This window comes from Bicyclus anynana, chromosome Z (genome assembly GCF_947172395.1).
Source record: "Bicyclus anynana chromosome Z, ilBicAnyn1.1, whole genome shotgun sequence".
NCBI lineage: Eukaryota > Metazoa > Arthropoda > Insecta > Lepidoptera > Nymphalidae > Bicyclus > Bicyclus anynana.
In genome coordinates, this window is record NC_069110.1 from 7838274 (window position 1) to 7855443 (window position 17170).

The window sequence follows — 17170 nt, forward strand, 5'->3', positions numbered from 1 at the left end:
TTTCATATCCAGTTAAATAATGTATATGTTTCGAAATAAATTGTAGTAATCAAAATTTTTCCAAGCGTTTCTGTACGTGTTTCTATTGTTATCTGTTCCATATTATTATTATCACTTATTTTTAGAGTTTGTCCCAAATATATAAATTTATCAAGTTTGCCTATAATTTTGTTATTGATATAAATATTACTATTATTCTTAATTGATTGATTACTTGAAATTAATTTCGTTTTGGATTCATTCAGTTCTCTTTCTATTAGAGAACATTGCTGGCTCACATTTGTTGTAATTGTGTTTCTGACGAGCTAAATTAATAATACAAATAAATTCGGCCAAGTGCGTGTCGGCCACACGCAATGAAGGGTAGATTAAGTTAGCACTTTAAACCCTTTCATTGCAATAATACCTATAGCGCTAGTCACTATTACTATCACAAAAATCGCCTCACATTACATGTAGGGAAGGAATCCCAAAAATTTTCTTTCAAACTTTCTTTTTACCATTTTATAGACGTGATTAATATGTATAAATCCATGCCAAATTTATAGTTTTAATAGACTCAGTTATGTTACTGACAACTGTATCTTTTTAATTAACAACGGAAAAAAAAATTACAAACTAAACTTTAAATTGAAATATGGTAAAAGACCCATCTTTCAAAGACCTATCTAACGATAGCTCACACTTTGAGATAAACGAGTAAAACCAATTTTATTTTACGACTTTATTCACATTTTTAATGTACATACTCATGCTAAATTACTGCTTTCTACCAGTAATAGTCTCTGCGCTAAGCCGCGGACTATAAGGGTTGCTTGTGAACTACTGAATCCTAAAAAGAACAAAAATGTGTATTTTGTAGGCACGTAACGTAAATTTCATTAGTTTGAAATCATTGTATACGGGTACTGTAGGTATCTGTTTACTGTAGAATACTAATTAATATTCATTTGATTTTCAAATTTGCAGGATCGCAATACTTTTGCATCCCAAATATCCAGTGGATTAGTAGTTGTAGCCGCTCCTAAACAACAGGTTGACGGTACGAAAGGAAAAGGTAACTTTTATTTTATAAGCGATCGATGTTGCTAATGGATGTAATTTGCCCGTTGCATGTTATTGTGCTGCATTATAATATTCAATACATTTCCAACATCCAATGATTTACATAAGACCACACATGTATGTGCCTAGTAGGTTTATGTAAAAAACAATGATTAATTACATTTTAAATATACAAACTTTACAGGGTTCCCTTAAACAAAAGTGGGGTTCATTCGGCTACATACTGGTACTTGATTTCCTGTTTCTGTGAGGTAACAAAAACTTGTCTCCTTTAAAAATTGATTTTCATGACTTAATTGCGAAATGTAATATCGTCATTAAATATTCTCTGATTATAAGTTACACCTTTCTATTAAAGGGTAAACTTATTTCTTGCTGGTTTTTTAAAGGTTTCCTAAGTTTTGTTGTCGTCGGTTTGTTGCTCTGCACATTTTTAATTGGAATTTAGATATAGTAGGCATTGTAAAAAATAATGAGTAAAGTTTTGTCTTCCATTTATTTTTGTCTATGCAGCAAGTTTTAAATTTCGGAAAATTCAGATGTAATTATTAATATACTATGAGACGGAATATATTCAAATCGAAGCAATCATATTTATTTGCTATCAATGAATGTTTTTAATTTAAAATAAGACTTATTTTATTTAAATAAAATTATGAAGTACCTATACCTTTTCACTAGTTACATTGTCGATTTACATTTCAGTATACTTAAAAACTGCTACGTAAATCCTTGTATTCAATTTCATTAGAGACTTGTGAAAAACAAAACAATTTCTGTTTCATAACCAATAGTGACGTCATCGACCACTTGGTACATATTTTCGCAAAAGAGAATGGCTTCGCTTTGTTTTCCGCACAGATTGTGAGCATTAGCTTGGTTTATTTCTGTTAAGCCAAAAGTTAATCGGTTATATTATATAATATTTCTTTAAATTTTCCATTTGTCATATATTTTACATATGACTAAAATTCTCATCCCCCTCCAACTAGTCGAAAAAGGCTGTGTTAGCAGTGGTCACTTAGCTTGAAAAGTGTTTGTTACGACTACGAGTATGATTGTATGACTATAGAAGAGTCTGGTAGGTATAATTATTTATGTAGCTTGGACAATGGACACTGCTTTAAATCATCATCTTGCTTTTATCATCAGTTTATTTAGTCATATGCTAAATCTTTTAAACTGTTAATTAGGATTACCAAAATATTTTAAATTTTTGTTCTATTATCTAAATTGTTTGTCTGTGTTATCGTAAAAGTTATTTTATTTTAAAAATACTATATCTTACATCATTTCTGTTCTTCGAACTCTAATGAGAATTTCAGGCTATTCAAATTTAACTGTTTCTATAGGAACAGTATTTACTCATCATACACTATATCATACATGCCACTATACATATATGAGCGATGTCACATCGCTGTAACTTTAAAGAATGCAGGGAGCACATGGATTAGTGAAACATATTTAATAACACATTTTCTCGTAAAGTATCTCTTACTTCGGTATCTAATTACGCACATGTGCCGTAATGTAGAGAAAAATGCACACGTGCAGTTTTCATGTAATTATAAAAACTTTATCATCCGTCTAAAAACGAACAGTACTTTTTTAAAGCTTAGTAAAAAGTTACTATGTCAGAAAAGTCCTTAAATATTATTAATAAAATTGACATTGTGACATAAAATATAATAAATAAACATTTAATGATATCATTTTAGTAATTTTGACAATAAATGACCACCGTTTATCTGTAACAGAAACACAAAAATATTAATTTAGGTACTTTATGAGTAATACTACCTGTTATTGGTGCATTTGCCAAAAAAAACCGCTGGTGCTTGCACTTCGCTATCTGTGTAAAAATGACAAGCGTGTCAAAATGTCATCATATGGAAAACAGGCAAATATGCAAATTAATTTTCAGAAAGAGTGTTCAAAGTGTGTTTCCTTGCAAATATGTTATAAAACGTCGTACTACATACCTGCGCTTCGATAATTACAGCCTCTGCTTCTTTACTAGAGAATTCAATATCGCCTCGGCTGTAATTTTCAACTTACGGCACTTATACCTTAATGTACTCTTGTAGCATCACAATGTTTATTTTACAGCTACTCCTTTCGGCGAACTCATGTCGACAATGGTCTGCCGTATACGACGGTATAAAGGATTGAGTACTGGATTTGCAACCAAAGATAGAGTCGTCACTTTCATGCCGTTCCAGTTGAAGTTTTACTTCAAACGTATGTCCGAAGACGATGGGCAAGTGACTTACTTGGTTATTGAGGGGTCACCATTTTTTTCTGCTTTTAAAAGTGAGTACCTTGTAATTTTATCTATACTAATATTATGAAGAGGTAGTGGCGTTAAAGGGAGAAACTCTGGATCTACTGAACCGATTTAAAAATTATTTTATTTCTAGAAAGCCACATTATTTGTGAGTGTCAAAGGCTTTATTTTATCCCCATACTCACATAGGAACGGGAACTATGCAGCTAAAACCGCGGAACATCTGCTAATAATTTTATTATCTGAAATAATAACTATTTTGGTTTAAACAAAAGTCGCTGGGTTTTTTTATTTATTATTAAAGATTCGATTTATTATCTGACAATAAATTAGAAGTTCATAAAAGTCCGGGTCCATTTGAGCAGACATTTATCTAATACTTAGAAACTCGAATTCTATTTATAATATTATATTATTTAATGGTCACGTCAATAAAGCATTTCTCTTGGTCCAAAATTTCTGATATCAAAAAACCATCAACAAAAAAAAAATATCAAAATCGGAGCTGTCTTTGAGAACTTCCGAAAATTACTTGTTTTATGTATTCATTGAAGCGATTATAATGGTAGGTAGATATGTCTGTAAAACATAAGCACATTTAGACTGTAAGACGTTAAAAAAACCCTCGTGTGAATGGGGGTTAATAGAAGCCAATATTAAGAAACATTACCTGGAAGCACCCAAAATTACGCTAAATAAAATGATTTATGTAATTGCATGTTCTTTTGAAATTTATGGTAAAATTGAATGTGGGCATGTCTTTCCATAAGTTCAAGGTTTTTGGCAACACACAAGCTAACAAAAAATCTTATTACGGTGTAATTTTTTAAATAAAAGATAAAAATCTCGAGTTAACCGATGAGAAAAGTTTGGGTTTCAGTTCTAAATTGCTAAATAATAATTTTGATGATAAAAGTTTATATATACCTGGCTGAGATTGTTGTGGGGTTCTCAGACTGGGTGCATTCCAAACATCAGCAGATAAAGCGTTAAAGCGTGCTTTTTGAAACCCTCGGTTTTATCTGCTTTATAATTTTTATCAGTTTTACGGCGTTCCTGTCCTAAATTTCTTTGTGTATTTTTGTATTTTTTTCTATGTTACCATTAAGCATATTGCAATTATGTAGACCTTTTAAAGTCTTCATTGTCAGTTCGATTTCACCAAAATGTAAGCAAATACGGGAGTTACTATAAAAAATAACCAAATCACTGCTAGGTGCTTATAAAATTATCTAAATCAAACCAGATGTCTTCGAGCAATCGCGTAACGTCCATAATAAAACATAAAGTCGAATTGAGAACCTACTCTTTTTTTCTATTAATATTTATTATAATAAAAAATATTATAATAACAATTATTATTAAGTTAAAAATTATTAATAGAATTCACGTGAAAAGGACACATAACCAATTTTGTAGTCAAAGTCTACAAGCGAATTTGAGACGCAATTTTAGACAGTAATAATCTTTTATTAAAAGTTAGAATATTTCTTGTAATTTGTGGCCAATAATAGAAACACGTGCGGTTTCTTAATTTTAAGCAACTCTTCCCCATTTTTCTAAGATATCACGCGGCACGTTGACGTCATTTGCCGAATGCGTAAGAAATTCCAAACTCTTCCGAACTTCCAACTCTTTAAAACTTCAAAAATTACAAATACTTTTTTAATTTCAGCACCCAACGAGATTATTACTGATCCAACACCATTCGTTATGAAGCACACAGCTAGTGGAAAGTTAGATTATATTGATCCAGAGAGCGTGCCGTATCTCGGATACTTGCCGCAGGATATTTTAAACAAAGATGCGTTGCAACTCTTCTACCCCAGTGATCTAATGTATTTGCACCAAATTCATGAAACCATTGTGAAAGAGGGAGGAGTACAACGGTCCAAACCATACAGGTGTGTTATCATACTGACACTAATTTTCATGGCTGTATTGGCTATACAAACATACTGATTTTCTTAATGTTAAATAAAGCCTATCGATCTACAATCTTGATATTTCAGCTCATTTATAACAAAATATGGTTAAATGTTATTACTTAACCATGGGTGTGTCGACAGATGCGAATATGTTTTTTATACCTTATTTTTTTCAAAGCGAATGTATACAATTATAATTAACTATATTTATTTCCCCATTACCTTTTACACTTTTGATATTGAATATCGTCATCCTGTTTCATGTACCTAACTAGTCTCATTAATTTAATAATATTTTAATTTTTGACAATGTTGATATAAAAACTATAAACATTTTTAAAAAGTGAGTGAGTGAGGAAAATCTTCACTTTGTATTGTGTCCGACCCTTGATCCAAAAGCCAAGCAAAAGCTTCTTATGGGGTTGGATGAACCTTCACTTTAAGACCATTTACATTTAATGAAATTACTATCGGAACGTTCCCCATTCCACATGACGGTGAACTCGTGAACAGGATCCAAGTATTTTGATACTTTTTGCTTTTCCTCTTTCACTAGATTATTGTCATGTAGAGTAGTAATTTCCTCTTTCACTAGATTATTGTCATGTAGAGTAGTAATTTCCTCTTTCACTAGATTATTGTCATGTAAAGTAGTCATGTAGAGTACTAGTATTAGTTCAACTACCTATTACATCAATTATATAACTAGGTGTATGTTTAAAATCATGAGCTACTACATCGTATTTCATCGAATTATTGTTATTATGCATCAAGTTGTGGTTTATTGTTTTTACAATGATCTAACACGACTATTTGAACGAAATTTTTTGTTTGAAGTTAGTGTCCATTAGAGCAAGTGCCCAGTAAGGTATCTCAAAATCGATAAGGCCATAGCTGGGCACCGTTAATCAAATAGTTAACTTCGTTAATCGTTAATCCGCTACAAAAAAAGTTAGCTTCGTTAAACGTTAAAGCGTTACATTCCGGAAGAATTAACGCAAGTTAACGTTAATCGTTAATCCGTTAATATGACTGGTAAATATTGCATTTTTATATCATTGTGAGAGATCCCCATTGGAAAAATAAGGGTGAGCACTGGGGAAAAATGCCATAATTTGTTGATTTTATCTATAATTTTGACATAAATATAGTAATTTGTTGATTTCTTTGAAAAAAAAATCTTTCATCATTTCTTACTTGTCTAAACCTGTTAATCGCGTCGCGCGGTAAATAGTAGGCATTGGATTAACGATTAACGGACTTCTGCATATTAACGGAAGTTAACGGGTTCGTTAACATTTTTCAAAGTTAGGTAACTTAAAAGTTAATCCGTTAATTAAAATGTTAACTTCGTTAATTAACGATTAACGGATTAATGAGTTAATGCCCAGCTATGGATAAGGCCATACTGAAAAGCAAGCTGTTGATGAATTACCCTGGCTACTGTTGTTGGATTGTCTTTTGTAATTCACTACCGTCCAATGCGAATGCAGCTATTTATATATACGTCATCAACCCATATTCGGCTCACTGCTGAGCTCGAGTCTCCTCTCAGAATGAGAGGGGTTAGGCCAATAGTCCACCACGCTGGCCCAATGCGGATTGGCAGACTTCACACACGCAGAGAATTGAGATAATTCTCTCGTATGCAGGTTTCCTCATGATGTTTTCCTTCACCGATTGAGACACGTGATATTTAATTTCTTAAAATGCACACAACTGAAAAGTTGGAGGTGCATGCCCCGGACCGGATTCGAGCCCACACCCTCCGGAATCGGAAGCAGAGGTCATATCCACTGGGCTATCACAGCTTTATTTATACATTGTGACAAATTAATTATTTACTATTATCTGAAAATGATTTTAACTCTTATCTAAGCAAATGTATAATTGTAGAAAATGCTCACGCAAATCGTAAATAAGTTTGTGCTTGCAAGCGAATGTTTAGAAATATTAAGGGTAGAATAATATTACTAAACTTTTTGTAAAATAGTGACAGGTAGGATTTTAATCCATATAATACTTATGATGTAAATTGTATGATGTACATACATAATTAATGTATCAACTATATATAAATTACTGAACAGATTTAAATGAAGTTAATAATATTAAGTTGGAGCTGGATTAATTAATTATCCTGTCCCCCATCGTTTTGTCTGTTACTATTGCAAAAACTTTTAAAAAAGTTTTCAAAAGTTTTTCACTTATAAATTACGGTCACTTTTAAGCTTTACTCTATTTCATATCAGACGTTAAAATTAACAACCGAATTCTATGCGAGTCAATTTTCATCATCATGATATCATGCTATTTGCCGAATATTAAACTCATTTATTATTGTTAAAAAAATGTTTTGTTCATTATATTTAGAATGTTGGCGCAAAATGGCGATTTCTTGAAGTTGGAGACAGAATGGTCTTCTTTTATTAATCCATGGTCAAGGAAACTAGAGTTCGTAATTGGAAAACATTTTGTCATTGAGGTTGGTAATTTAAGTAAAATTGAAATCCGTAGCTATTTTTCTAAAATCAACATCACAATTTCATTTAACACAGTAAGTAGGTACTACTATTATATCTTGTATAAATAAATTAATCGATCTTAAAAATATGAAGGACGATGCCTATTTAATCTTGCTTTGAAGATTTTAAATTAAATCCATCTACTTACATAAATTATTATGAAATAAGTGCCTGGTAATATTTGTATTAAATATGTCAGTACAAACCCTTAGTGATTAAAAAATTGTATTCACTCTCAATTCGTGTGTTAAAGTATGTAGTACCTACTGCTAGATCCTGATCATGATGTTCAAAATACAAGTGTTTGTAGTATACTAATGTAAACTATTATTTTTGTATTAATATGTCTTTAATGTATCAGGGTCCAAAAAATCCTGATGTATTCCAAACGCCGGAGGCTGAGAAGGCTACCAAAGTGTCTAAGGAGGAAGAAACCAAGGCACTAGCCATAAAAGAAAGCATAATCAGAATTATGAATGAGGTTGGTTCCTTTTTAATAAGTTTTAATTATTAGAAGAAGCTAGTCGTACGCAAACCGTACGAATTAAATATAATTATTATTTATCCAGATATAATGTTTGACAATTATTTTATATATTTCCATTACTGAATTATTGTTTTACAGTAGTACTAAATTAACTTACTTGTATGATAAAAGTATTCGGCTGCCAATTAAATGTGTAAAAGTATTCATATATAATTAAAAAAATCTACTAAATATTCAAATATTTATATAGATATGATGATATGACATTAATACAAATCAAATTTGTATTATTTTTTAGTAGTTAAGATCTTTTAAAATATTGTTGTACCAGGTGTTGACAAAACCTGCGGAAATGGCGAAGCAGCATATGACTAAACGCTGCCAGGAGTTAGCTTCCTTTATGGAAAGCTTATTGGATGAAACACCGAAAACCGAAGAAGAACTCCGTCTAGAAATACAAGATACAGATCACAGTTATTTCGTAAGTTACATAGTAATAGTAACATGAGGGACAGGCAGGAAAACAACACGAGCGGAGAAGGGGAGTGTTAGTTAACTCTCAAGTATGTCCTAAACCCTACAACATCTGTTACAAGTCCGGGAATCTGGTCGGGTTTTTCTATCCACGCGATGGACCTAGCACGCGCACGTTGAATACAAGATTCAGAATAGAATGCTAAGATATTAATCAGGAAATTTAAGAAATTAAAATCTCTTGTCTCAAACGGTGAAGGAAAAACATCGTGAGGAAACCGGCTTATCTGAGAATTTTCATAATTCTTTACGTGTGTGAAGTCTTTTCAATGGGCCAGCGTGGTAGACTAAGGACGAACCCCTCTCATTCTAATATAATAATATAGGTTATTAATGAATGAATAATTATTGATAACAATAACATAATTTAAACGTGAATTCGTATGAACGTATATTTGCTGTTTACTGGGGGTGCATGTCAGAAAAGCATGTGCAGTATTTCGTTAACCTTATATCTCTAAACATAATGATATAATGGCATGGGATAGGGAGACACAGTGATGTGCCGGATTTTCGTATCCGTGTTTGTGTCCGTTTTAAAAAGTCAAAAATATTTTATAGTAGTGAGTTACCGTACCAATAGTACATAGCTCAAAGGTATTTGTGATGATAATACTTAAATATACTTAAACAACACACATCACTATCTAGGCCCCAAGGTAATCATAGCCTGTGTTTATGCCTTAGCTTTATATATTTTTAACAATTTCCAAATTCCATTAATTGATCCATTTTCCCGTGCAAATTTAGACAATAAATAAACTTTTCATTTCATATATTTAAATCTCAACCCTTTCACCGGCGTGCCCAAACGTAGTGTGTACGAACTTGTTTTAGTCAAATTTATCTTTTGTTGGGATAGTAAACCTCCTCGAAGAGTCGAAAACGACTAGAAGACAAGAATCGAAAAAAAATATTTCCACTAGATTCTAGATGAAGATGACTAAATACGGAATGAATATAGCATAATGAAATTTGGTGATCATAAGCCAAAATACCATTCCAACATGGATACAAAATGTGTATTTTTACATATTTTGTATCTATATATAAACACACTTATATTTTTAAGCACTGTATAAAAACTTACTATTGTTTTCACAGGAGCGTGATTCGGTAATGTTAGGTGGTATTTCACCGCATCATGATAATAATGACAGTAATACAAGCACTGAGACACCGTTGACATATAACCAACTTAATTACAACGAAAATCTTCAAAGGTTAGTGATTCAAAGAACTAGTTAAAGTTAATTTTGACTTTTTTGGCAAATATATTTTGTATACAAAATGAAAAATAGGATAATGTGAAATAAATAAATGAAATTATTTTTTTGAGATCGCGAATGCAAATTTAATTGATAAAAATAATGATCTTTTTATTAAAATTATTCAAAATAAGAAAATAAGAATCTATAGAATTAAAATCATTTTTTACTTATAATCTATGTTGAATTAACGAGCAAAGAGGTCGTGAATAAAGTAGATTTTAGTAATAGCAAAAATAACGATGTATTGTATTTTTAGATTTTTCGATAGTCATGAGGCTTATACGGATGAAGACAAAAATTCTTTAGCCGTTTGTGAACATTTGAAAACAAAGGATATCGAAACTCCTGAACCGGATACAAGGTAATTTACTATAACTATTAAAATACTCGTATGTGTGGAAAAGAACTCAACTTTACAAAAGATGTATGTTCTTATTGGAGATAATTATCAGCTGGTGTGACGTATACGCGTTTCTAAGGTTAAAACTGTTTAGATCTTTTTATATAGTTTTGCGCGTAGTTTCCGTTCCTTTGGAAATACGGGCACAAAATATCATCTATGATACTTAGAAATAATGTGGCTGTCTATTGGTTTTAAAATTGGTTCAGTACCTCCTACATTCTCATAAACACACGAACTTTACCTCTATATAATATTAGTATAGACTAGCAGAAGTCAACAAACTCACTTTCTTATTTATAATAAAAGTATGGAAGTAGAAAAGTATGTATTATTAATGTGTAACAAATTTAAATTAGTTAATATTGCTAGACTTTGAAAACAAACTCTCTTTAAGCGTCAAATTTATCTGTTCGTAGTGATTTTACAACGTCGTATTCAAAATATTAGGCTGTTGATTTTTTCTGATGGCAAAAGCTTAGTTAGAGCTTAGTTTCCAAACAATCTTAGCCAATGTCTCTTTATGAATGCCCCACTGAATCTCATAATAATTAATCAAAGGTAACGCCATTTAAAACTGAAATTCACTGTAAACCAATGGAACACTTGCGAAATGACAGGTTCACATCGCCAGAGTTATTTTTATATCTGTTTTTGTATTTAGACGTTGACATTGTCGATAATATATATAATATATTGATATACTATGGAAATCGGTTAAACATGGAAAAAAAACCAGAACTGAGCCCTGTGGGACGCCCATTAAGGAAGATGAACCCTGCGAGTTTTTGTCTTTTATGCATCATACCTTTTGAGATGTTACTAAGATAAGAGCCAGTGAAATTATCTGCAAGATTTTTGATGCCTTTGTGGCATTTCATTTAAATAACAGTTTTATGGTCAACTTTAATCGAATGTTTACCTACGTTGAGCAATGGGCGAATATTGGTTGATGATAATTGGAATTTCAATCAAAGGTTTAATATAAAACAAACAGTTTAAAATAAATTAAGGTACTCCATTAACAAAGTTGAGAATAAGAATGAAAGAAAGGAACAAAGTTCGATAAATAGACATGTAATGAATCCCTTGGTAGTTTCAGTAAAAATTTTTTGTCAATGGTTAACAGCTCCGGAGAATTCGACGAAATGGCGAGCACTTCCGACTCAAGTACTGCCGCAGTTGCCAGCTCTAACAATGCATGCAGTTCAAACGGCTTCCAAGCCTTGAGACTCACGGAGTCCCTTCTCAACAAGTCAGTATCAAAAACTAAGAAATTATGTAAAGTACGATCTTGATAAAAACCAAAAATTTCCGTTAGATAATATACATTTTCTGTGCCAAAAATCAGTTGATTTTATAAATAACACTAAAATTTTGTTAATAATACTTCTAAATGATAGAACACTTTTCAGTAATCTATACTATGGAATGGGTTAGAGCTTGCACGAATACATTATAAGGCTCCATTAACGTATTTGAACACATCTCATTTCCTTTATATGTGGGGTTCATCTTTAGTAAAACTCACCCAACCATGGGCAACTGGTGATTTTACACAACATACGATAATATTAATTGATCATTAAGTATGAAATGTACGATTACCAGTAAAATGAAAAGTTTGATATCCAATATTTCCCATATTTCACTTTCTCTTTGTTCTTTTTTTTACATATAGCAAGTGTGCTTGGTTGTAAAAGCATTCTTTCGTTTTCCAAAATCTATAGTATAGTTTGGAGGTAAAATTTTAACTCAAGAACAATTATTCGAATATTAGTTTAGTTGTGGAAATTATGTTGCGCAGAAAAATAGAAAAGTTAATAAAGTTAGCAAGGACTAATAACCGTACAGTAAATTTATTTCAAAAATCCTAATTAAGACTTTTTTAAATGAACTAGAAAGGTGATCTGACAGCAAAATGGATGACGGTCGACTTAAAGTAGTAGGTACTGTGAGCAAATCCATGAAAATCGACACAATAATTATTATTTAGAACAAAGTTTACGATTACCATTTAGACACTATAAAGCTCAGTTGAATGATATAGGTGGAAAAATAAGGAAGCTGAATAGGTGCATCATATATTATGATGTAACTGTATGTTTCCCTCTCACTTTACCGGAACCGAGCGTGCATAGGTATCAATTTGAGAATTAAAAAACAGTACCTATGTGCAAAAGAATCGTTTTTTTTTTGTGGTTATATCACCAGTTGTTGCGATCCATATTTTTTTGTGAGGAGTATATTGTTTTTGAAAACCTAATATAACTAGTTTAGGCGCATATTAGATGATTATCTTATTGAATAACTTCTTCATTTCCAAGTTTTAATAAACCAAACTTACTGTCTCAAATTGACGTTTCATACTTAGTGACCTAATCATTATTAATAACTTTAAACTGCGGTTTTAAAAACACAATTAGAGGGAAGTTATTTTATCATGTTTACGTACGGTAAATGAGGTGAAAATATCAAATGAAATTCAAGCTATAGGAACATTTTTGAAATGTCTGACTTTAACTATGTGTACCTATTACAATACTTTTCAGGCATAATGTTGAAATGGAAAAAGAACTACTGAAACTGCACCGCGAAACTCGTTCAAGCAAGAGCGATAGAGAAAAAGCTTCAAATGAAAGTAGACTGAAAAAGAAAGAACATCTAGCACGTTGCAACGCCTTTTTTATGCCTACCAGCGCTGCAAGTGAATTTAAGGTACGTCCTTCACTAACCGCATTATACCAGAACCAAAACCACAACTTAAAGTATTTTATATTGTATTTGAGTGAAAAAGAGGAGAAGGTACTTTGGTTAACTAATTGAAATCTTTAAAATTACAACTTTTTATGTTCCAATATTTTTTTTTCATAGGTCTTTCCGAGTCCCCGGAGTAAAAGAGCATGTTCATTATTTTTAAAAACTTTATATTTTATTTTCAAGCTTTTAATTTAATTCTAATCTAAAGTGCCTTACATTACAATTTTTTACAACGTGTACGAGTAACCAGAGTATTCTAAACCCAATAGTTAATAGGGAAATGTGCCTAAATCTGTACCATATATAGCACTGATCAAGTAAAACTACCTTTTTTTTTATTGTTTACAAGTTAGCCCTTGACTACAATCTCACCTGATGGTAAGTGATGATGTAGTCTTAGATGGAAGCGGGCTAACTTGTAAGGAGGAGGATGAAAATCCACAACCCCTTTCGGTTTCTACACGGCATCGTACCGGAACGCTAAAATCGCTTGGCGGTACGTCTTTGCCGGTAGGGTGGTAACTAGCCACGGCCGAAGCCTCCCACCAGCCAGACCTGGACCAATTAAGAAAATCTCAATCTGCCCAGCCGGGGATCGAACCCAGGACCTCCGTTTTGTAAATCCACCGCGCATACCACTGCGCCACGGAGGCCGTCAAAAAGTCCTACCTGTCATCATAAGCTACCATATGGTCCCTCACGAGCTTACTGGAGCTAGTAGGCTATAATATATTCATTGCTCACTAATTTTACAGCCTCAAGGGGTCAAACGATCCTCGAAGAATACAGATGATTGGGGCACAAATAAACATCGGTGCTCTTCCGCGAGGACTACCCGTCGCAGATTTACCGAACCACCAAACAATCCTCCATTATCAGCTACCTATAACGGTATGAAGTACAATATTCTACCATATTAACCCTTGGCATGCCTAGTAGTAAGAAATACACGAATCTTACTAATATTATGAACGTGAAAATTTATAAGAATGGATGTATGTTTGTTATACTCTTTAACTCCGCAACTAGTGTACCTACCGATTTGACTGAAGTAAAGTTCTTCGAAATTAGATTTAACACACTTTCAAAATTAACAAATTTAAAAACACCGCGGGGCTTGTATGTAATACTTTGTGAATATTATTATATGTACAGTACTTTGTGAATATTATTATATGTACTATTTGGAACCCGTATTTTTAAATTTTAGTTTAAATATTATTTCATTAAGCATTCTAATGAGTTAAGTTTAAGGGGTAAACAAGATAACGATGATCTTTATTTATTTAAATATTTACAAACTAACACAACTCAATGTTTTCAATTAAAACTTACTAAATATCTACTTGAAAAATATATTTACTAAAAACTAAAGATATCTCAATAATACTTCCTTTAACAAATGTTAATTTTATTTTGAGTTAGGTAAGCATTCAAAGAGTATCATCAGTATATGATAAATTTTGACTTTAAGGGTTTTAAAGAAGCGGATAGGGGGCGTTGAACAGTACATGATATTATTTGTCATTGAGGGCAAAATTTAAACTAGCACGAATAGCTACGTACCGAGGTCCTACAGTCTCTATAAGGAATGCCAAGGGTTAATATTTCACTACTTACATACACAATACTAGCATTTTAATATTAAAAGCTCAGTGAATATTAATTTTCACGTGATAACTTTCTTAGATTTAATCAAAAACGTGAGGCTTTAATTAAATTCAAGAAAAATAAAAATAATTGGTTGATTACAGATGTATTTCATGTTACTACTCATTAAATGGTGTCACAAGAATTCATTCATTCAATCATATCAGGTGTAATATTAACTTATACATTTGTGTAAATTAACACAGTCATTATTTGTTAAAATCACTAGCTCCAATTTTGTTCAGTCGAGTTGAGTGATTTTTTTTCTGTATTGTATTTATTGCATATAACTACCACTGCGTTTATAGTGTCAGAGTAAATACAAGTAAACGAGTTATCATGCGGTTATTTTATATCACTGTATTCGCATAAAACTCCTCTCCTGGCTTCAATATCATGCATCATAACACTTAACCATCATTATTTAGCAATGAAATCTCGAACTCTTAAATATTTAATTTTCAGTACCCTCACCTTGGCCATCACATCCTGTCAACAACCTTATGAACCCATATGTTGGTATGGGCAATCCAACACAGATGTCTGCAATGAACCCTATAGGAATGCAGGGTGAGAAACCCAATGAGAAATCTATTAATTTCTGTAATCTTCCTTAGCTTTTAATTTCATGTTATTTTACAGTGTATGAGCTAAGGTTCTGGGATTGGAAATACCAATTGTTTTATTTTGTACAAAGAATAATCCTGTTAATTTATTTATCAAGCAAGTAAACTGCAGAACTTCACAACAGATTGAAGTATTTCAAACCTTGAAAAATTCCACCAACTATCGATACACAATAGACATCATCTTACTGTCATCACGGCTTTTAAAAAGCTTTTCCATCCACACAGGCAATCAATGGAAAATCTGGCACTATCACAACCATAACTCTACATTCAATCAGTCATAACAGAAAAGTAAGACCGTTACTGTTCCGTTGTCATATTACTGTTCGTATGTTCGAATAGTTTTAGTTATTCTTATAGTAGCTATAAATAGAATAAAAGAAAGTTCATCTTTTACATAATTTTAAAATTATGTACCGTACACTACACTGTGTGTGGTCCAACACGCTTAGCCGGTTTTTTTTTAACTTTATTTTCTTCTTAATTTCGTTCTACCACATTCTGTAAGAATTGACATCGATTTAAATTATGACGATTCTCAACAAAAAGCCACATAGGTTAACCGAGCTTTCTGCATCCCCGGCCGTCGGTTCTATTCCCACAGCTATAAAAATATATGTGTAATGAGCATGGGTGTATTCTAGAGTCTGGGTGTGTTTTATTATATTAGTATTTATATGAAGTATATAAAATGTATCAGCTATCTTTGTACCCATAACACAAAGTACGCTTATTTTGGGGCTAGATAGTCATGTATTCAAGTATATTTTATTTATAATATAGGGTCATCCTACATTATTAAGCTCTTAACAACTTAACAGCTTTCGTGATTCCAGAGCTTTTATTTCGTTGTGGCGATGTTCAACTTGTGGATGATAAGGCTTTGGTGTGCGGTTTCCTTGAAATAGAAATTATCCATTATTTCATCCTCTTACTATGACTATTATTTTTTAAGCTTATTACGTTATACTATTTTAATTACGTTTGTTAGCTATGAAACTATTTTTTGTGTATTAAACCTACAAAAAATAATTTTAAAATGGTTTGTAAAATTAAATTGTTTCTTTTATTCCAGGTCCCGTACCAATGTATTATATTCCAGCAGCGCCCTATCAAATGGCACCTAAATCTGAGGCAGGTCCCAGTGCGTCCCAGGCACAATACCAAAGACATTCTGGTAGGTAACCTCAAATTACGAATAAGCAATTAAAAATTCAAATGTCCAAAAATGGTATCATAATTGGTAATTTTACACCGCACCATTTATTTTCATGACTTATAATTTTGTCTATTATAATATTAACAATAATAAATATATAAGCAGAAACCTCAGAACAAGATCACATTGTACTTATTCTAAGGGTTTTGTGTATTCATCGTTTGCTGCTATTGCAATTTTTCAGTGTCAATAATACGGTGTAATTATATCAATGTAGAGTCGTGATAGCCCAATGTGGGGTGTGAGGGCTTAGGTTCGAATCTAGTCCGGCGCTTGCACCTCCAACTTTTCAGTTATGTGCATTATATGATATAACTTAAATATAAAGTTTCTCAAACGGTAAAAGAAAAACATCGTGAGGAAACCTATACAATACCTGAGAATTTTCTCAATTCTCTATGAGTTTGACGTG

General features: G+C 32.0%; 1 protein-coding gene across 7 annotated transcripts in view; it reads left to right on the forward strand.

The window, feature by feature from the left end:
- Window positions 1-17170, forward strand: part of LOC112050002 (period circadian protein) — a 51706-nt gene that overhangs the window by 16269 nt on the left and 18267 nt on the right. For 3 of the 7 annotated variants that reach the window (XM_024088150.2, XM_024088385.2, XM_052890815.1), the window contains 13 exons: window positions 970-1057; window positions 3178-3381; window positions 5031-5259; window positions 7657-7768; window positions 8170-8289; window positions 8627-8776; window positions 9934-10052; window positions 10357-10461; window positions 11597-11755; window positions 13053-13218; window positions 14016-14151; window positions 15376-15480; window positions 16615-16716. In XM_024088150.2, coding sequence (XP_023943918.2) covers window positions 970-1057; window positions 3178-3381; window positions 5031-5259; window positions 7657-7768; window positions 8170-8289; window positions 8627-8776; window positions 9934-10052; window positions 10357-10461; window positions 11597-11755; window positions 13053-13218; window positions 14016-14151; window positions 15376-15480; window positions 16615-16716 — 1795 coding nt within the window. The remainder of the gene's footprint in view (window positions 1-969; window positions 1058-3177; window positions 3382-5030; window positions 5260-7656; window positions 7769-8169; window positions 8290-8626; window positions 8777-9933; window positions 10053-10356; window positions 10462-11596; window positions 11756-13052; window positions 13219-14015; window positions 14152-15375; window positions 15481-16614; window positions 16717-17170) is intronic. The other 4 variants (XM_024088225.2, XM_024088542.2, XM_024088306.2 and 1 more) reach the window with 3 other exon arrangements.